This window comes from Topomyia yanbarensis, chromosome 2, assembly GCF_030247195.1.
Source record: "Topomyia yanbarensis strain Yona2022 chromosome 2, ASM3024719v1, whole genome shotgun sequence".
NCBI classification, from domain to species: Eukaryota; Metazoa; Arthropoda; class Insecta; order Diptera; family Culicidae; genus Topomyia; species Topomyia yanbarensis.
In genome coordinates, this window is record NC_080671.1 from 393,252,184 (window position 1) to 393,274,255 (window position 22,072).

Genomic DNA, 22,072 nt, shown 5'->3' on the forward strand with positions numbered 1-22,072 from the left:
AGACACCAACTTTCTATCCCGTCAGCATAAAAAGTTTTTTTTAGTTTGATCGTAGTAAGCCATGCCTAATTTTGATTTTTATCTGTTTTTGGGGAATATTCTGACAAACAATTCATCCAACGATACCCTGTGAATATATTCGATGGGTTGACCTTGTAAGTAGCGGTTTGCCCACTACTCGGGTTCTGATTGCCCGGCGAACCCTTCTTTTCAGGGCCGCTTAGGTGCCTCTACAGAATTTCGGATTTTCGTAACAAAAAATGTGAACAAATAAATAAATTACTTTTACCGTGTATTCTTCCTCAACACATTAACTGGTCGTTTCTTACGGTCCGCTGCTGGTAACGATAGCGGGAAGGCGGACGGTTGCTTCCGATCGGCCGGGACTACAACGGCCGCGTTGTCCTGTGCTCGTTGGTTGCTCCGGCAGCGGTCCTTAACAATTAGCCAGGGAGGTGAGCTTTGCTCCTTTCTCGGAACCTCCCTAGTGACGGTGGTGACGAATCACCGGATTCTTTGCTCCCCGCAAAGAATCCCGGAAGACATCGCAGTGTTCTTCCCAGGGGGAGCCGCTGTCCACCCTGCTTCGCCCTCCTTCGCTATTAGCTGGGAAGGAGAGCAAGGCTCGTTCGGCTTATCCTTCCCAGCGATGGCGGAATGGTGCGTCCGGATCCTTTGCGGTTAGCCGGGGAAGCGAAAACACCTTTATAATTATCTTCCCCCGACGGCGATCCAACACCACACACAATGAGTGCCCAAACCACGGGCCGGCACTTTCCCACGAATAACTTCCGTCACACACGCGCACTTCATACAATAGCTGTTGTGGCTGTTAATTGTTCTGGAACGGTTTATCGAGGACGTCGTGCATATACCGTGTTCTGTCACTAACTAAACTATCACCGCGATGGCCGCCTTCCACCCGACCAAAACAAATCCGATAAACCGCCTCGGTGCATAGCTGTCATCGCCCTTGCAGTATATCTAGCAACCAATTGAACAGAAAAAGGAGAACGGTGACCTAACTAATCCCTATGTTATTTATCTATAAACATGAAACAAAAACTATCTAACCTACCCACTGAGACGTCCAAAAAATTGTTTCAAAATCGTTCAACACGGGTCCAACGATGGACGTTCGTTGAACGGTTATTTGGACGTTGTCCAAATTGGTCCAACGAACGCCCTTCATTGGACGATTTTGAAACCAACCGTTCTTAGAGGGTAGCTGCACGAACAAAACCGTTCACATACGCGAAAATGAACAAAATTTACATCAAAAAGTGAACGGCATCGAACAGCGGTGAGCCTAATTTTGCATGTCAACAAATACACTCTACGGAGTTTATACCCACAAATAGGTTTATTTCCACCCAGTGCTAAATTGTTACCCTGACGTGTTACAACCTCTGGTGAATTAAGTTCACGTTTTTTGGCCTTCTGACCACTATGTTGCGGTGTCTTTTCGTGAATCCTTCTCGATAACAAACATTTACCCAATTTGTTGAGCTGAGTCGTTTGGTTCTCAAGACTAGGTCTAGGCCTCCGGGAAAATCTTTAAATTTTGAGAGTTTCTGTACGTTTCTTTTAAAATAAACGTTAAAAAAATGAACCCCCCCGCCTTGAGAATTTTCTGCGCGCGGGCCTGGTACGTGCCGAAAGAAAGGAACCCAACCAACTTGCCCCAGTGCCCTTGGCGGGCCAAGGATACGAAGCAGTTGACCACCAGGATCCGGAATTGTATCCGGAAGATGGACGTCAGTGCCGTCCAGTGCTCTTGCGAGTGCATCGCGACTAAGTTCTGACCAGGGCTCATTCTCCAATATTCATTGACTTTCTTTGAAGAATAAACATTATGTATTGTAGCGCGCCGCAAAGTCGTTCGTGGACGACAGGCGATCTACTCCTAACGGGTACCTAATTCAAATAGGGGACTACCGTACCATACTTGATTGTTAAGCGTAGGGTTTATGCGTCACCTCTAATGAGGACCCCGCGCCAATGTTGAATTGCCCGGTATGAGACCTGACCTCAGGTAGGTTTAGTTCGTTCCTTGGAAAAGGTCGAAAAACGGTCCGTCAGTCCCCAAAATTCACCCACAGAAGACTTACAGCATTTCACTTTACTCAGGAGAACACAACACCCGAATCTACCCTAACCGAAACGGTACTGAAGTTTTCCATATGAGCTTTCGGTGATCATCACTGGAAGTTACCCATTACCCACACGAGAGGTCGACACCGTCAGGGAACCGGTTCACTGTACCGTTCACACTTCCTACCCACTGAGAAGTCCAAAAAATTGTTTCAAAATCGTTCAACGCGGGTCCAACGATGGACGTTCGTTGAACGGTTATTTGGACGATGTCCAAATTGGTCCAACGAACGTCCTTCATTGGACGATTTTGAAACCAACCGTTCTTAGAGGGTAGTGGATTCAAATCTAAAATTTACGCGCGTGACGGAAATCTTTCACCATGCTACTACAGTGAATCAAATAAGCGGATAGGGATCTAAATATCTAAGTTTATTCAGCAGTTCTAAAGGAAGATCCTAGAGTTCGCATTGATGTATTTCCATTATTCAATTCACTGTTTCTTCTACCTATCCTACATGTGCGTGTCTTATTCTACTTTCCATTGTCTTCAGTTGCATCACTGCACAGCGCGCGCTTTTGCCCGCAGACTAAACTTTGGGGAACGCCATAAACTGCTATGGGTCGTTTAATTACGATTAATCTCGTCTATCACGGATGGGAAAAAAGAGCTCTTTGTGAACTTACAGGCCTGTTGTTTGATTTTTGCGATCGACTTAGCTTACGGTGAGTCACCGCCTGGTTGTTTGCGACGGTTGATGGTTGCACCGGCTACGTAGACGGGAGACGGGGTTCTCTCGATGCTAAACTAAAGTTGTTTGCAAGTTCCTAGCAGGGTGAATCCGAACCGCGTAGGAAGCGGTCTAACTTCGACGGATGTTTCAATTTCAATGGTGATGGCGCGGCCCCTTCTAGTCATTGGAGATCGGTTAACCAGGATCTTTGCGCAAGAGAACTCGACGGAAAATGCAGCTTTGCTTGGACGAGTGGATTCTGTATAGGATACAAAAAGCCGTCGTGCGGCTGTACGACAACGGAATTATTAGACCACGCACTTGGCACGCACATGACTTCTGCGAGATTACCTTTCTGTTGGTTTCTTTTGCTCGCAAACAAAACTTGGCTATCACTGTCTGTTTTATTAACCTAACAGAGCACTGAAATGAAACGCGGGAGATAACACTTTGAAAGATTTCGGTTTTTACTTAATTTCCTCGACTACCGCGATTATTGGCAAAAAGACACATTCCGAAACGTTGTCGAGGCTGCAGGCAAATGAACGAGTAACTTGTTGCCCTCAGATAGGAAACCTCGAAAAAAGGTTCCACCGGAAACAAATCAGCCGAACGATACTGATAGTTTCGACTATTGTAATTTTCCCGAGTAAAATGTATCTCGCTTACGCAGGCTTCATCAGATGTTGATATCCCATCTTCCCGCCAAATCAAAGGACACGTGAAGATTATCTTTGGACCTACATCTGAATGCTTATTCTTGTGCTAAGAGAATTACTCTTCTGGCCTCGCGGATCGCAGTGCGTTATGGAATTTCTGTTGGTTGCCTACATTACAGGCGGTGTTTAATTAACCTTCTTTCTTGGTCTGGTCGATATTAAACAGTGACGCACCAAAGTATTGGAAAGGTTAGAAATTTACTGTTATTTGAATTCAGTAGACAATTTTAAAAAATTGAGCAATAAATATTATGAATACTAATTTCGATTTACAAAGTAACGTACGTAAGGCGTACTTGTTACAGTAGGGGAACCCGGGGCTATTCGGACTTACCTAAGCAAATCGCCCTTCTAAGTGGATAGATGTGAAAAAATTAATCGTTCAAAAGTCCTAATTGTTGGTTTGAAACCTAAGCTACATTTTGGTGCCATAAAAGTTCATTTGCACCACTCCGTGGCAGCGCTAAGTGGCGATTTGCAAAACTCTACGTTTTTCCATCCTTTCACAATGTAGTGGTAATTCGGACCTCCCTACGGGGCAATTCAGACCGTCAAATGTTTTTTTTAGTTTCTTTTATAATGTAACTATATTTACCTATGAAATATTTATTACAGAAACTCATTAAGAAACAAATACAAAATAAATTCTGATACATAAACTTAATTTCTTTGCTACGCACTGTGCAATCACCTGCGAAGCTGCAAGCCGCTAAACGGTGTTTGATAGAATGGGGGGTCCGAATAGCCCCGTACGTTCATTTCGCACAAAAGTGATTAGCGTCTTGAAAATATCTGTGTTTTCTCCCAAACAAAAATGGTTCCATAGAATAAGAGCCTCAAGCTTTCTAAAATACATACCTTTCATTTTTTTTTTAATTTTATTTGTTGCATTAATTACGGTTTTTGCATTATAGTGATTTTTGTTTTGAGGATGGCAAAAAAATGAAACACGTTGTATCGCCTTTCTAAAAAACACAAATAATTAGATTCTGCTGTCAAAATTAACATTTTAGAATAGCCTTTCCACGAATATGTAGGACAGTCAGAAAGTCTCACGATTTTCTGAGAAATCGAGGGGGTCCGAATTACCCCCACTGTCCTTATAGCCCCGGGTTCCCCTATTTAAGCAAAAATACTAAATCCGCTGAATTTTTGTTTGTTTTTTTTAACTACACGACTGCAAACAATTCTCAATTTTTATTCAACACCCATTAGGCGCAGCAGAAGATGTTCCCTCCTGGGATTCATCGTAGAGTCGCATTCGACAGTAGACAAGTTAGTATAGATATTCATAGAGTCCGGTGACATACACAGAAAAAAATATTTTGTAATTTTAGGTTCATTTTGATGCACATATTTGGAGCATGAATATAAATGTAAAATTGAGGTTCACCACAGGTGCTTTCTTCAACGAATTTAATTATAATTTTACATGTTCATTGAAAACTACAGTTTCATCAAACGAAAAATCAATGCACTTCAGTGTATTTTTACTCCAATATTGCTGTAAAGTGAATGACATGTAATATTACACGTATGAAAGTGTAAAATCGTAGGTATTACTTCTGGGGGGAAGATGGACTTGATGTACTCACTCACTGTTGCTCACGCGTTCATACGTCCTGTATAAGGCTTACTTGGGTGCTCTCTCTCTGTCACACCTTGATTCACTCTCTAACACTCCACATGAGGCTTACTTTTGTGCTCACCTTTTTCATTCCTTGCTAGGCTTACTTTTGTGCTCGTCTCTAACATACCATGTAAGGCTGACTTGGATGCTCACCCTATCACCTGGTTCACTCTCAATCGTATCACTCTATTACACCCCTGTCGCTCCCCCTGGCATCCCATGTGGGAAATTTTTCTTAGGCCCAACTTCTGACATACCATGTGAGGCTTACTTGAATGCTCACCGTTTTCATACCTTGTGAGACTGACTTGGATGCTCACCCTTTCGCTCCTATGCCACGCCATGAGGCGTCGATAGCTAAGTCCCAACATACTTTGCTACGACCCTCCCATCTTGGCATGATGCAGTCCATATATACGCCTATACACTCGCTCTTCTGCCTTGCTTCGGGGTGGCTGGGTTTAACCCCCTTACGAGGTTGCCAGTCGCTGCCTCAGCATGAACAGACCATTCACTTACTTTTCTGCGCTCGGCCTTTTTCGCTCCAAACAAACCAATCACTAGTTAGTTGTGCCCGTCGTCTGTTGCTCGGTTTGCCAAATTCCCTGTAGCCTACAGGCAATGTGGGTGGTTGAAGTCGAGACTGCCTTCCACTTCTCCACCGATTGACACATCCGCTGAATGAGGGTATCAGGGGTTGTGTCCCAGCCGCAGACGTCAAGCATTGCGCTTCTTTCGACGTCGAAACGAAGACATACGAACAGTATGTGTTCGGCAGTTTCGTCAACACCTGGGCAGTCAGGGCAGGCGGGGACCTCCTCGTGCCCGAACCTGTGGAGGTACTGTCGGAAGCAGCCATGGCCTGACAGGAATTGTGTCAGATGGAAGTGAACTTCCCCATGGGGTCTGCCCACCCAGCTCGATATGTTAGGTATCAGCCAGTGGGTCCACCTACCTTTCGAGGAGCTATCCCACTCACGCTGCCATCTGGCGACCGAGGCCACCATGGTGCGCTCGCGGGCTCCTCTATTTCCACGTAGCTCGAAGCACTCCTCATCTTCCCGGATGACCAGCCCGACTGGCATCATGCTCGCTATCACGCAGGATGCATCGTGTGATACCGTGTGGTAGGCAGATATCACTCTGAGGCACATCACGCGGTAGGTGCTCTCCAGTTTCTGTAGGTAACTGGTTACCCTCAGTGCTCTTGACCATGACGGGCCGCCGTACCTGAGGATAGATACGGCAACGCCTGCCAGTAACCTACGTCTACTGACGCACACCTTTGAGCTGTTGGACATCATTCTCGATAGTGCCGCAACAGCAGTCGACGCTCTCTTGGATGTATAGTCGACGTGGCTGCCGAAGGTCAGCTTGTCGCCTATAATGACTCGGAGAGACTTCAGACTCCGCTGTGAGGTGATCACGACTTCTCCCACATGGATAACTGCATGTTGTGCCAACTGCCGTTTGTTGACGATAACTACCTCCGTCTTATGCTGAGCGAGCTCCAGGCCTCTCGCGCTCATCCATTCCTCCACCGTGTTAATCACGTGTTCTGCAGTTAGTTCTACCTCAGGGATTGACTCCCCATAGACCTCCAAGGTTACGTCGTCGGCAAAGCCGACGATCTTGACCCCAGGAGGGAACTTTAGTCTCAGAACACCGTCATACATGAGGTTCCATTGCACCAGGCCTAGGATCGAGCCGGTACAGACCCTAAGCCGGTGTAACGAGAGCGCGATGTAATCCCAGCTTACGTTGTTGAATGCCTTCTTCGCGTCAAGTGTCACTAACGCACAGTATCGAACGCCTCGCCTTTTTCGTTTGATCGCTATGTCGGCAGTCTTTATCATTGAGTTGATAGCGTCCACCGTGAACTTACCCTTCTGAAAGCCAAACTGGTTGCTTGACAGGCTGTCCGTACCTTCTGAGTACGGTGTTAGCCTGTTGAGGATGATCCACTCAAGCAATTTACCAGTCGTGTCGATCAGACAGATTGGTCTGTACGCCGATGGGTCGCCTGGCGGGTTCCCGGGCTTCGGCAGCAACACCAATTTCTGCCTTTTCCATCTATCGGGGAAGCGGCACTCGTCAAGGCATCTCTGCATAGCTAGCCTGAACATGCCTCCATCCGGCTTTGTTCATTGCTAGGGAATTAGCCACTGCGAGTAGTTCTTCATTCGTCACCGGAGCCACCATTTCGGCCGCGCCCGCACTGTCTCGTGGTGCAGGTGGCCAGGGGCTTGTGGCTCGAGACGGGAAGAGTGCTTCGATAATCGTCGCCAACCGGTCCGGAGACCGTTCTGGGGGTGAAGAGCCCCCTTTGGTCTTGGCCATCACGATTCTGTAGGCATCACCCCACGGATTCGCGTTGACACTCTCACACAACACGCTCTCTTGCTGCTTTTAATGGCCTTGTTAAGGGCCAATTTCGCAGCTCGAAACACTTCACGGCGGTTCTCTCTTGCATCCTCGGTGCGGGCTCTTTGAATCCTACGTCTAGCTCTGATGTAGGCTAATTGTAGAGCTGCAATCTCGGCACTCCACCAGTATACCGGGCGTCGGCCGTTTCTTTGGCAGGGTTTTCCTCAGCATAGTGGCGTCACAAGCGCGAGATAAAACGGCTACCAGCGCATCCTCGCTTAGACTGTCGGAGTTGGCCTCCAGTCCCAGGGCCGCGGTGAAAGCTTCGCTGTCGAAGTGATTGGACTTCCACCCGCGTACCTGACAGGGATCTCCCGCCCTCGGATGCTGCACACCATAGTTGATCCTAAAGCGGATTGCTAAATGATCGCTATGGGTGTAGCCTTCGTCTACCCTCCATTCCACGCCTGGAACCAGACCCGGGCTGGCAAATGTTACGTCAATCCATGCCTCCACCCCGTTTCTACGGAATGTTCTAGCGGAGCCATTATTGATCACACCATTGATCTTGACAATCGCAACACCCTCGGCGGAGGAATGTATTACCTCTTGAACCGGGAACCGTCCCATTGTACAGATTGCCACCATCCCAGACCCGTCCTACACCCAATTGCCGTTGCCGGCAGGGATGTTGTACGGGTCGGATAGGAGGGCGACATCTGTCCTCGACTCCGAGACCGACTGCCACAACAGCTGTTGGGCTGCTGCACAAAAAAATGGTATGCTTTATAATGCTCCAATTGAGTGCATTGATTTTAACGTAATTTTCAATCAAATTTTGGATTCAAGCTTTGTATGTTTACATTCGTATTGATACATGTTGCTTAAATTTCATTATTTTTTGGTGTGATCGTTTTGAGCGTTCCTGAAGGCATTTATCTTTTATAACTGTATTAACTACTGCTCTGCTGCTCGAATAACGGTTAACGTGCTCATACACGAAAGAATCAAAAATTTCAAAACCTCGAAGAGGCAGAGAACGCTCAAGATAACTTTGAAAGCGGATCAGCTAACTTTGAATTAAAACATTTTACACTGCCAGGACTGAAAAAACAACGTCCACGCGCATCGAGCATCACTGTACGAATGGTAATTCTGTTCAGTTTTTATGGAATGGCTTTGGAGGGGGGTAGTTAAAAGTAATCAAAATAAACACGGTAATATGAAAAATATTCGTATTTTGTCTTGAAAAAATTACAATCTTAAAAACGTTTCAGCTCATTGCAACAACCTAACTGAGGGTTGGTTTGTATGGATGAGTTTAAGAGTAAGCTTAGGACTATAAGTTTGTGATAATAACCTTTTAGTAAAATTGTGATAGTATAATAAAGTACGCGAATGTGCATCAGACTGTTGTGAAAACCGCATGAAAACTCACCAAAACTCGAAGCAAATTTTACAAAAACGTTCAGAGCCTGCATCTTTTATTACTCAGCTCCGGAAGTGCCTTCGGTATCAATGCTCGCCATAGCTGCTGTTATCATCCCCGTGATAGTGATAGTGATCGTGGTCGTGATCATAGTGGTAATTGTATTTCCTTCCCTTCGATTTTCTATTCGTCGGCTTCAGCTGCTTATCATCCGCCGAAGGAGGATGAATCAACTGAATCCGATCGGTGTTTTCTTGCTGACCATTTTTCTTCTTCTTCTGTTCCTCTTCTCTAGCTTTCTGCTGATTAGAAGCCCGGAGTAAACTACTAGCAACCCCATAGCTTCGCCACAGATTGAACAGACCCCGTTCGAAAGAGGAAGGTTTTTTCCTTGCTGGTTTTAAATCATCCTCGCACGGTTCATCCGTAACTGTCATAGGATCTTCTCGGTCGTAGTCGTACTCCACCACCGGTTTGATGTTAGTTTTTCTATTATACGGTCTGTAACTGGTACCATAACCCTGGTCCGAAGATGGATTTGTACCGAAATTGGTTAGCGTATCTGGATCACCTGCAGTAAGGAAAGCCGGGAGAAATGGAAATGCACACAAATTAGTGTCCGGTTGCTAGTGCAGTTCGGCGTGAAACCCCTGCATACATACATACAGACAGACATGAAAACAACATGGTGCTGATGTAGATGATTGCTCGAAATTTTCCGATCCCGATGAATGTAGGTGCTGCAGCTTGCCCCAGCCGTCTTTCGTTATTGCAGGCGATCCGAGATGTGCGATTAACTGTCGCATTCAATAAACCTCCGAATCAATTCAGTAGCCCAACCCAACCAATCAGAGATGAAAAGAAGCGGCACAATCACATTCGGAACGCACAAAAAAACTCCACAACGAAATGGTACACCCCATCCATGAAATAAACCTATTCGCAAACGGGCGTGTGTTTTTTTTCAGGCTCGCTCGGGGTGAGGAATGAAGGAAGTTCAACAAAAACAGACCGAGATACTCACCGTAATTAGTCGGCTGGTGGTAGATCTGGTTTGACGTCGGAGCGGCCCCGTAGATTGGTGACCCCGTTGGAACTGGGTACTGCAAAATGAACACAATTCAATAGACATCAATATTGGGTTTGAGAATCGGATTTGTGTGTGCTATTAGCCGGGAATATTGGCAGTTTAAGGATGAACTGAGAAAATTGAAAACGAAAAAAAAGTAGTTTGCAACATTTTAAAGTAAATCAATTAGCAGTACATTAAATAATTTGATGAAGTCTTATCAGTTGAAATGGTAAAAATGACTAGTTTTCATTCCGGATTTTTGTAACATTCTCAGTTCAACCTTAAGGATATTAGAGCAAGTTCATTTCAGGGCAATCAGTCTGCGACAACAAACAGTAGATGACTGCACAAATTCTACCCCACGATCCGGAAGCCTACCTTGGCCAGCTGAGCCTGAGCCGCGTACAGCTGGTTTGCCTGATGAACCTGATTGATGGCAGCGATCGGTGCCTGGTGAACAACCGGAACTTGGGGCTGAACTCCGACGAGGGTTGCCGTACCCGGATGCTGCTGCTGCTGGTAATGGAAGGTAGTGGGGCCCGGCGTTTGACTGTGATGCGATTGTAGCGAAGGATGGTAATTTTGCTGGTGCTGTTGTTGCTGCTGATGGATCAACGGTTGAGCCGCTGTTAGGGTGTAATGAATGGTGGCCGCGGCCGGTTGGTGGGCTGCGTAAATCGTGGCCGGTTGTTGTTGCTGGTGGTGGAATGCTGTGGCGGCCTGCTGAACCGCCGTTGTGATGTACGTCCCGGTCGGGGTCTGATGATGTTGGTACACCTGATACTGGGGATAGTGTGCGTACTGATACTGGGGAATGGAGGCCGCGGCGTAATTGTACTGTGTCAGAAGTTGAAACGAGAAAAGATAACAAGCATTCAAAATTAAATCGAACGGAATTGGATTTTCCCACGTTCCCGCCGACGTGTGTGGAACGTGTGGAAAATGCAATTTCAGTATGTTCTCACCTTGGCCAGGGTGGGAGCGTACTCGTAGTGTACCGGTGCTGCGTATGTGGCAACTTTGAGAGCGGAATTCGGTGCGACATAGTTGATTTTGTGATACACAGTCTGAAACGAAACCGATTTATTTTATTTATTAGCAATTTTGGCAAACATGTTTTTAATAGTCACTAAGTATTGTATTGGAATCATTGTAAATTGTTGATAAAAAATGATTCTATCTAGAAAGTTTCAACGTTATCTGATTACTAGAAGTTAGGCAATCAGTTATCTGAATGGTTTGGCAAATAGTGAATTTTGTATTGGAAAGTGATCAACATATTTCTTTCCACCAAGAAACTTGGAACTGTTCTTTTCTTAGTTCTAACTAGGTTGGAGTGAAAAATTACACACGAAAAACCAGATTTTATGATACTTCTCGTCTGAAAGAACATAAACAATTCAGGGTGTATGTATATCGAAAAAATAGATATTAGTAGGACATACACAAGCAACAAAAGATAGCTTTGAAATTATTCAAGATAAATACTTGGCATCTTCAGCAATTTTGCTTACGGTTGTTATTGTCTTATTGTATCTGTTTAAAATAAACTTATTATAAAATACCCCACTCTTAGGAGGTTTATCAGTGCAAAACCAATATCAAAATAAATTGCTCGATACATTAATAAAACAGCTCCGAAAATACCATTGACTTAAATTTATCCATCTTGTCGCTAAAAATTAAATGCATGTTTTGACAGAAGCGAACTGTTAACTGGTCTTATTTCTAGATAGGGTAATTTCGGGAGAGATGCCGCGTCAGAAGAGATGCCGCACTCTCCATATCTCGTTTATGGGGTCACTTTAATACGGTAATATGATCCGATGTCCAACTTTCTCGAGATAAGATGAGTCGCAACATTATTCGTCTCCACAACTAGCGTGAGAATGATTCGTTCTTGAGCGCTCGGTCGAGCCACAAGTGTTTTGTTGCCAGTCCGTGCAGTGTACAGCGACAAAGAATAGTGCTAATCCGCGTTCAAGGTTAACTTGCGCACTCTCCGCCTTGTCGACGTTGCAGTATTTTTTTCCTTCTTTTGTGTTTCTATTTCTAAGCACCGTTAGCCGGTCAGTGACAAGTGAAGCAGTGTTCTTCTAGTAACCCGTCTGGATACTGTTACATACACAAGTGAAGTATTAGTTTACGTTTCCCCTTCTTGTTTCTCTTACTAACTGGCACTGGACAATAGGGCCGTGCAAAAATGACTTTCCCCTGACGCCGCGGCGATTCATCTCAAGGTGAGATGGACGTCGAAACAAAATCGGCTCCCCGGCACAAAGTATATCCAAGCTCGACCACCGGGCCCTTTGTGATCTTCTTCCGGACCAAAGATAAAAGGTGTTTGAATCTGTTGCAAATTTCTCGAGTTCTGATGGATCGGTATTCGACCGTGACAGAAATATCGAAAATTCGCCCTGATAAGCTTCGGGTGATTGATAACAGTTTAAATCAGGCAAATGATATTGCTGGCTACGGGCCCATTACGAACGAGTACATGGTGCATATTCCAGCTAACAGGGTTGAAGTCAGTGGGGTCGTTTCCGATTCGAATCTGATTTGCGATGACCTGCTGACAGATGGGACTGGCTGTTTCAAAGACCCTATGCTAAAGCCAGTGATGATCCTAGAGTGCAAACGTTTGTATTCAGCATCAGTCGCAGCTGACGGGAAGAAAACATACGTTAAGTCAAACTCTTATCGGGTGACCTTCGCCAGTAATGCTCTACCCAACTACCTCCTCTTTGACAGGGTTCGTCTATCTGTTCGCCTTTTTGTGCCGCAGGTCTTAAACTGTACTAATTGCAAACAATTGGGACACACAGCCTCCCATTACAATGCATTGTAGCAATAAAGCCCGTTATGGGAAATGCGGTGGAAATCATGCGGATGATTCCTGTGGAAGAGACGTCGACAAGTGTCTCTACTGTGGGGGAAACCCACATGATCTCCCTTCATGTCCCGCGTACAAACAGCGCGAGGAGAATCTTAAGTGTTCCCTTCAGAGACGCTCTAAGCGATCTTTTGTAGAAATGCTTAAGATAGCTACGCCACCTGTCTCTACGAACATCTATATAAGCTTGTCTACTGACGAAAGCGACTGTGATAAACACCAGGAGGGAACATCTTCTGCTGTGCCTAGAAGTAATAGAAAAAGGAGGAACATTTCCTCTCCCAAGCTTCGTCGTAAAGGCCAAAAGGTGTCTCTTCATGGTCCCCCTAAAATAACTAATCAAGGAAGTACTGGAGCAAAACCGAAGAAAGTCGCTCCCGGTCTCAGTAACCTGAGCTTTAAAAATGGGGTTCCCAGTACTACCAGGAACATCCAAAACCCCAAATATTCTCCCCTCCTTTCAACGATTGTATCCTTCGATGGCTAATTCATTGAACGAGGTCACGGATTTAATCACTGTTCTACAGTGGAATTGCAGAAGCATTATCCCGAAAATCGATTCCTTTAAAGTCTTACTAAATAACTTGAAATGCGATGCATTTGCACTATGCGATACATGGCTTACTTCAGATATAGACCTAAACTTCCATGATTTTAACATTATTCGCTTGGATCGAGAAGACTCTTACGGAGGAGTACTTTTGGGGATCAAAAAATGCTATTCTTTCAACCGAATCGACCTCCCCTCGACACCAGGTATTGAAGTTGTCGCTTGCCAAACCAGAATTAAAGGCAAAGACCTTTGCATTGCTTCCACCTACATCTCCCCTAGAACCTCAAATAGCCACCGACGGCTTTGCGATATTGCTCTTAATCGATAATCGATCTACCCTACTCAATGAGCTTTGCGACAACTTCAATATGACCATTTTGAATACGGGTGAAATGACACGGATTCCTGCCCCTCCAGCGCTTCCGAGCGCCGTAGTCCTGTCCCACTGTTCGACATCGCTGCGGTTAGATTTCATGTGGAAGGTAGTCTCTGATCCCCACGGCAGCGACCATCTGCCAATCGTAATTAATATTGCTAGCGGTTCAGGGCCACCGAATACAATCAATGTTTCGTATGACCTCACACGAAACATTGATTGGAAAAGCTACGCGTCCGCGATATCCGACAAAATCGAGTCCACTCAAGACCTTCCTCCGGAGGAAGAGTACGGGTTCCGGGCTGGCTTAATTCTCGATACCGCGATTCAAGCTCAGACTAAACGCGTACCAGACGAGAACTCTCGCGGGAGTCCTACCAGTCCATGGTGGGACAAAGAGGGCTCAGACGTGTACGCGGAGAAAGCCGCCGCCTATAAGACCTTCCGGGATGACGGGCTGCCAGCTAGCTACCGACAGTACTCGATGGCGGAAACGCGCATGAAGAGTTTGATGAAAGCTAAAAAAACCTAGCTACTGGCGCCGGTTCGTCGACGGGCTAACGAGAGAAACATTGATGAGCACTCTTTGGGGCATGGTCCGACGCTTATGAAACCGTAACAGAATTAACGAGAGCATGGAATATTCAAACTGTTGGATATTCGTGTTTGCCAAGAAGGTTTGTCCGGATTCCGTCTCGGAACAGGGGATCTACCGCGCCGCACCCCTCACGATAACGCGAACAAAACACCGCTTTCGATGGTGGAGTTCTCACTGGGTCTTTTATTGTGTAACAATAAAGCCCCAGACAGAATCAAATTTGACTTGTTGAAGAATCTGCCAGACTCTGCCAAGAGACGCTTGTTGAATTTATTTAATAAGTTTCTTGAGGGTAATATTGTCCCTCATGATTGGAGGCAAGTGAAGGTTATCGCCATTCAAAAACCAGGAAAACCAGCCTCCGACCACAACTCTTATCGATCGATCGCGATTCTGTCCTGGGGTGGCATTCCGCATCTCGATTCGAGTGACTCAATTCGAAACGTTTTGAAGTCGTTTCGACTAAATTGCGGCATTATGTATCGCATTCGACCAAGCGTTCGAGCTTGTTAGATTGCGCTACTAGATTTCGACTGCCTGTTCGAGCGCAAACTGTCAAATAAGAGTACACTGAGAAAAAATATTTTTAATTCTACTACGAATAAGTTTCATAAAACCTACTTTGGTAAAATATAGGAATTGTTTTAATTTGTTTAGTTTTTAGTTGCTTGTTATCGAAATATATTTGGATAAGTTTTGCAAATACAACTTTTTTTCTAGTGCACAATAGGGGTGAGCTCTTTGAAATAAAATTGATGTTGTCAAACATAGATCCAAAAAGATCCGGAAATACGATTTTTTTCCTTTTATATACGAAAAATAAATTTACCCTTTCCAAAAATATTTATACTATATAAAACAATTGATAAAAGAACGAATCATTTTGTTTCATTGGCGAAAAATAGTTTAGACATCGATGATAACTTTTATGCACCGTACGGGCCAATCAACGTCAGATTTACAACTAAAATTTTAGTTCATTCCAATTTTTTTCTTGCAGTCTTTAGCTAAAAATATTTGACAGGTATTTTTGTTATGGCTGAATATAATATTTACTTCAACTTTTGAAGTTAGAAAAGTTGAACATTTTTCAATCGCTGATAGCTCGTAAAGTATTTGAAGCATGGAAAAAATATTAAATATAAAAAGTTGAATTTTCGCATGAGCTTGCCGGAAAAATTGAGAATTTATTTAAAAGTTGGATTAAATTTTTTGCTTATTTTTTCTTCAAATAATAAAAATCATGTTAGAAATATTATGTAAAAATTTTGCAGTGGATCTCAAAATGTTTTGCGAGATATTACAATTATAACATTAAAAAGGGCAATTTTACATTAAACGCCATGTTATGGGCCAGCTTTAATTGAAATATCTCGTATAGTAATTAGGTTCTCAATATAATTATGTATGTTTTCATAAAATAAAAAACTTATTAGTCCAAGCTTGTTTTTTCGATAAGTTTCTAACATTTGCAGAATTCATAACATAAATAACAAAAAAAAACTATACCATATTTTTATTGGTGAGTTCATTCGAAAACGCACTTTTTATTATTGATAAGTTTTTCCGTACAACTAAGAGTTTCTGAGTTATCAGTGGTTGAAAAATCAGATGTATTATCTGCAGAATGAGTTATTCACAATTATTCTTAACATATTTAATATCCAAATAATTGTTTAAAACAACACAACTTCGAAACCGCTTTTCTGAAGTCTTTTGGAAAATAATCATACCGAGCAAACTTCCTTTTTCAATAAAAATGGCTAATTTTGCATTAAAATTTTGGTTTTCATGGTTTTTTCAGGAAACTGATAGCTCCCAAAAGCAACAATTTTTTTAGCAATTGATGACGCAAAAATTTAAAAACTAGTTCGTTAAAATAGCCATTTTTAGTTGAAATAGTCAAGACAAAAATGCATTTTCGTGTTTGCGGGATTGTCCGTGTACTTGTTAGTTAATTATTCTGTTCTAGTATACAACTTGAGATAGGGAGAACACAATCGAAATGAAGTGTTTCCAGAAATTGTAGATGGCATAATTTTCAATCGGTTGATGCATTCTAATTTGTTAGTAATTCGATTTGATTCAAATTTCTTTGCTATATAAGATAATATCCTGTATTTTCATGCATTTAATACAAATGACGATATAACACCTAATTCTGTCGGTGTATAAAACGTACATCAGGGCATTGAATTCAAGGTTATATTGTGATATTGAAAACAATTGAGGTATAGTCAGGAACAAATGCATCAATTAGAATATAAAATTGTTTAAATCACCACTTTGAAATCAAGAATGATTGTGATTCTTTACATCTATCAGATAGCGATTAGACAAGTCAAGGTATCTTCACTTTGCTCCATCGATTTGTTTTAACACTTTTTTATTATTACTTGGTGTTAGATAATTTATTATCAATATTTAGTATTACTTTTTCCAAAAAAAGTATGTTCCTGATGGTGAAAATAGATATAACATAAAGTAACTCAAAGTACGTCGGAGCTTTTTACACCTTCTCATAATTTTATATTCTCTAAGTATTCCAAAATAAAAACACAAATCATAATCTCGAACGACAGTCGACAGCAATAAAATCGAGCAAATACGTTCGACTCGAGTCGCTTTCGAGTTCGATTGTTATGGTTCCATAATGCCAACACTTCTCGATAATCTAATACTTCTTCGAGCGAACTCGAACGAAAATTTACTTTCGAGCTCGGTTCGAAATACATAATGCGAAACAAAGTCGAGTCGATAGAATTTTGATCGTATCGAGATGCGTAATGCCACCCCTGTATCCGAAAGTTGTTCGAGAAAATGATCTTGTCTCGCATCGATAATTGGGTTGAAGCAAATGGCTTACTGTCAAGTGTCAGATACACTATTTGGTTTCCGAAAAGGCAGAGAAACAAACGATTGTCTTGCGTTGCTCTCAACAGAAATTCAAATGGCTTATGCTAGCCACGAGCAGATGGCATCAGTTTTCCTAAATAGTAAGGGGGCTTTCGAGCTCGTCGAGCTTAATTCTCAAGCCTGATTTATGTCCTTGTACTTCAACTACATGGCACAGAGCATCAATCCATTATCGTACAATCCCAACCGTGTCCGTTTCGTAGATACTTTTGACTCTACTGTGTTCTTCGACATATCCATGAAGGAAGAGATTCATGGAATCCCGGATCATATACGCCCGCATGCGATCCCCAATATAATTTATGATAAATTCCGAGAAGTCAACTGTGACAAAATGCTCTACACTGACGGATCAAATCTCGATGGGTCCACTGGCTTCGGTATCTTCAACAATACTATCACCGCTTCATTCAAGCTCAATGATTCCGCTTCAGTTTACGTCGCAGAGTTAGCTGCAATTCAGTACACCCTTGGGATCATCGACACTGCCCACAGATCACTACTTCATCGTTTCGGACAGCCTCAGCTCTATCGAGTCTCTTCGTGCGGCGAAGCCCAAAAAGCAATTCCCGTATTTTCCGGGGAATCTGAAAAATCTTACCAGATTATCTTTGTTTGGGTCCCCCTCTCATTGCTCTATTCCGGGTAATGAAAAGGCAGACTCTTCAGCAAAGGTGGGCGCATTAGAAGGTGACATCTACGACAGACCAGAGGACACTAGACAGTTGGCAAAACTCGTGAAGCAATGGAGAACTTGGACGATTGTTACATTCTATTGTCCCGAAGGTATCAACGAAGCCTCGGTTCAGGGGAATGGATGTGGGTCGGGATTTCATACGTGTAATGTTCCGGCTTACGTCCAGCCACTACACGTTGGATGCGGATTTGCGGCGTATTGGGCTCACAGAGCGTAGTCGGCGCGCTTGTAATGAAGGTTATCACGACATCGATCACGTTGTCTGGGTATGGGCCGGGTACTGTGACGCTAGGTCTCAGTTAAAGAATTCCTTTCGGGCCCGAGGTAGATCACCCAATGTCCCAGTTCGGGATATGCTGGCAAATCGCGATCTACCCTATATGTCCCTTATTTACATCTTTATAGAAACGAAAAACATCCTAATTTACTCCCTCTCTCTTATTTCTCGTTTCCAGAAGTTCCCTGTCCTACCTTGTAGACCCGACCAGTGCCTGAGTGCTACTATGCGACCGCCATCGCCCTGCATAGAAGGAAACTGAAGCGAGAGTGACCCGATGGTCTGATAACTTCCCCGTGTGTCTGAAAAATTCCATCCGCCAACCCGGTACTCGATGACCTACTGACAAGACACTGTGTCGCTGATCTCCCGTTTGCCCGAAAGTTACAAGTTCTGCTCTTCTTTCCATGTCATCATATACGTCTTCTTTCCCCTGACCTTGATACAACTGCTGCTACACCGATGTTGGAAATAAGCCCCCCTTGGAATATCTTAACCAAGCCTAAGTCCCAATCAAATTGGTATTATGTATTCCTAGCTTTAAGATAGCTGTAATTTTTATTCATTAAAACTATTGTCCTTCATCCTGTAAATATAATTGTATCCCTAGTTTTAAGATAGCTGTGAAAGTTCTCATAAAAACTTGTTCCCCTTTTGTATACCAAACTATATTTTTAGTTTTAAGATAACTGTAAAATATTTCGTAAAAAAAACTATTCCTCCCACTTTTGAATATTAAACTGGATTCCTTGTTTTAAAATTTTTCATAAAAAGATTTTTTTGCGCCGAATCTTATATATAGAACTGAATTTCTTGTCTTAAATAGCTGTAGATTTCTTTCTCTCAATATAAAAAATATCTGAACATTGTAACCTCCTAGTTTTAAGTATTTTAAATGTAAAAAACAAAAGAATTTGCCACCGCCAAGCTAACGCATTTGTGCCTATAAAATAAACGAACTGAATAAAAAATAGATTTCAAATATGACAATAATATAATGTAGCTGAAGAAATTCTTTATCCAGTGCTATCAGTATTTCATTTTCTGATGTTTTGCAACTTAGTCCGGGCTGACTTAACATACCGCCCAAATAATACGTTTCATTTTTCCGGAGAAGTTGTGTGAGTGTTAACAACTTTTTGTGTGAAAATGTAAGTTTTTGTCGTCGAAGTGGTAAATTATCCGGACTCATTTACTCATATTAGTGATAAATACAATGTCTGATTCTCAAAAAATCATATTTTTCGTTATGTTTCACTGGTTGTAAATATTTACAACCAGTCGATATACTCCAGCGCCTTAAACCGGGTAAAAAATCGCAATCGACAAACAAGTAACATGCATCGCTATCGGTAAGTCCAAAATCCGAAGTAATAGAATAAACAATACTCAAACCGGAACGTGGCTGAGAATACGAAATCACTTTTCCACCCAGCTGTCAACCTGTGTCAAATCGGGTCCACATCAGCTTGCAAGATGTAAACATCCATAGGCTTCCATAAGTGTAGAGGTTGGTTCCGGTTGGTACATATTTTTACCTCAGCCGCAACAATAGCTCAAACACGACGACACGACAATAATCGCGGCCCAGAATCCTGCCCCAATCGATTTTTTAGCGACAAAGGAAAACTGCTGGGATAATTCATTCTTATGTATATGAAACGGATCACCCTTGATACAGCTGCGTATTGAGCTCACGTTGGCCTACCCTCGGGGATGGCACCCAACCTAAGCACACCTGAAATAAATTTGAATCGGGCAGATTTGCACCGATTTAAGCATTGATCCACTTCATGCCAGTTACTCAGTTTTTTGTTCTACTTGAGTACGAGCTATACAGCGGTCATGTGAAGTCCTGGTTTGTTAATTCGTCATGGAAAACGGATTGCGTGTGTCGAAGTGAATAGGAACCTTGCGCCAATCTTTTGAGCCTCGGTGTAAAAAAAACACCACGGGCTTCTACGAACCGCAAATGATCGATTCGAGGGAGTAGGCGTCGAAAAGCGAATGTGTCGGAAAAATATACGCATAGGGAATGTGCTCATAGAATTTCGATTACCCTCCGCCAAATTTGTATACAGATATGCAGGTACGTGCCTTTCATAAAATCGGAACAGACGCTGACTGCGTGTTTATTTAGGAAAGCTAATTTGAAGCCAAATACGGAGAGTACCTGAGATTGAAAATTAAAATACTTGCTCTGGCAGTGATCCGTTTCGATTTGTTTCTGGATCCGTTTGATCCAAGCCGTACAGGTACGGCAGCCAAGGAGACGTGAAAGCCTTCCTTTTCAACCTTCGAAATTGATTTATGTTGTTTACTTAATGATATACTGATATTTTTGTTCATAAAATATAAGGAACTTCCTTGGAAAAGAATTTACGTGGATATGGTGTTAATGCGAGAAAAGCACCATAATCATGCGTGAATACACGAGAATCATGGTTTTCCAGAAGCACTGTATGTGCATTTTTATGACACGTTCCTGTAAAAAATCCAAAACTTGCAGAACCAGTAGCTAAACTTGAAACAAAAACTCCACATTCCCCGTCCATGCACTGCACAAATCAAACAAAAACGGTTTTACTGGGCTATCATCGTTGAGAATTTTCCTCATTTCTTTCGCCTTCAGTACTCACCCACCGGTGGGCAAAAAATATAATAAATTAAAAATGTGTAAGTAATACCAGCAATTACCAGCAGTTCCGCCCTCCACTGCACCTGACGGAACCATTAATTCCTCCGACAGACGGACAGAAGCATTCACTCGTCGATGGTGCCGAGCGGAAAAAAATGCACACACGACCAACCAGCACACAGCAAACAGAAGAAGTGCATTCAAGTAATTAAAGTTCATAAAAAAGTTTCTTACTTTTATCTTGTTTCGTGCTTCGAAATAGCTTCATTCTGCTGTCTCGTGCCAGACTGCAAAGAACACTAGCAAGAAGCAGGGTTTGAAGACAAAAAAAACCAATGTTACATTGCTACTACTTCCGTGGTGGCATCCCCCCCCCCCCGTCCGCGTTTTCAGCGCTTCTCCGTCGTCGTTCTCTGCGACTCGAAAAGGAATGTTTGGGGTGTTGTAAAATAGTTTCCAGCTGTTGTTACTAACTTGATTGTCGGGCGATGCGAGGAGAAAATGATGCAACAAAGTGATATGAACTTGAAAGTATTACATAAAATGATAGCATCGCTTGAGTCTGTTTCTACTCAACAACCCCCTTAAAACGTGAAAGCAAGAGGGAAGGAGTGCGGAACCACCTGCCGCCCACACTGCTTGTTGTCGGTGCCGGGAGTGAAAATTGTCCGAAAAACGTTTTTCCGCGCTTGAATGAATTGGTTTTTTTTGTCTAAATAAGCTCTTCAGAGTTCAGACTTGATAGTAGATTAACCGTTTGAAGGATTTTATTTCTGGCATGGAGTTTTTTTCATCGCGGGAAATAACGTTTCAAAACAAACTTGGTGCTTCAACTTTACACGCGATGTTTTTTCCATTGAGTTGTGGAATGACTAGTCTCTTATTCCTCTTAGGTCCTATATTCATCCCCGGCTTTACATACAATACTTATAGCAGCCAGTGGTGCAAATTTTAATTTTCAAATGCCAACTTTCAGCTCAATCAAACCCATCCATGATTCAAATTCAAAGCCTTCCTTAATCATTCACTTTCAAGTTGGTGGGATTTTCATAACCAAACCGTACGTCTTCATTTCAAAT

The 22,072-nt window shown here is 43.0% G+C and overlaps 1 protein-coding gene across 1 annotated transcript in view; it reads right to left on the reverse strand.

Annotated features, from left to right (window-relative positions):
• Positions 1 to 22,072, reverse strand: part of LOC131684826 (putative mediator of RNA polymerase II transcription subunit 26) — a 160,951-nt gene that overhangs the window by 24,780 nt on the left and 114,099 nt on the right. The window contains exons 5-7 of the mRNA XM_058968016.1: positions 11,011 to 11,112; positions 10,424 to 10,882; positions 9,998 to 10,076 (exon numbers count right to left, since the gene is read on the reverse strand). Coding sequence (XP_058823999.1) covers positions 9,998 to 10,076; positions 10,424 to 10,882; positions 11,011 to 11,112 — 640 coding nt within the window. The remainder of the gene's footprint in view (positions 1 to 9,997; positions 10,077 to 10,423; positions 10,883 to 11,010; positions 11,113 to 22,072) is intronic.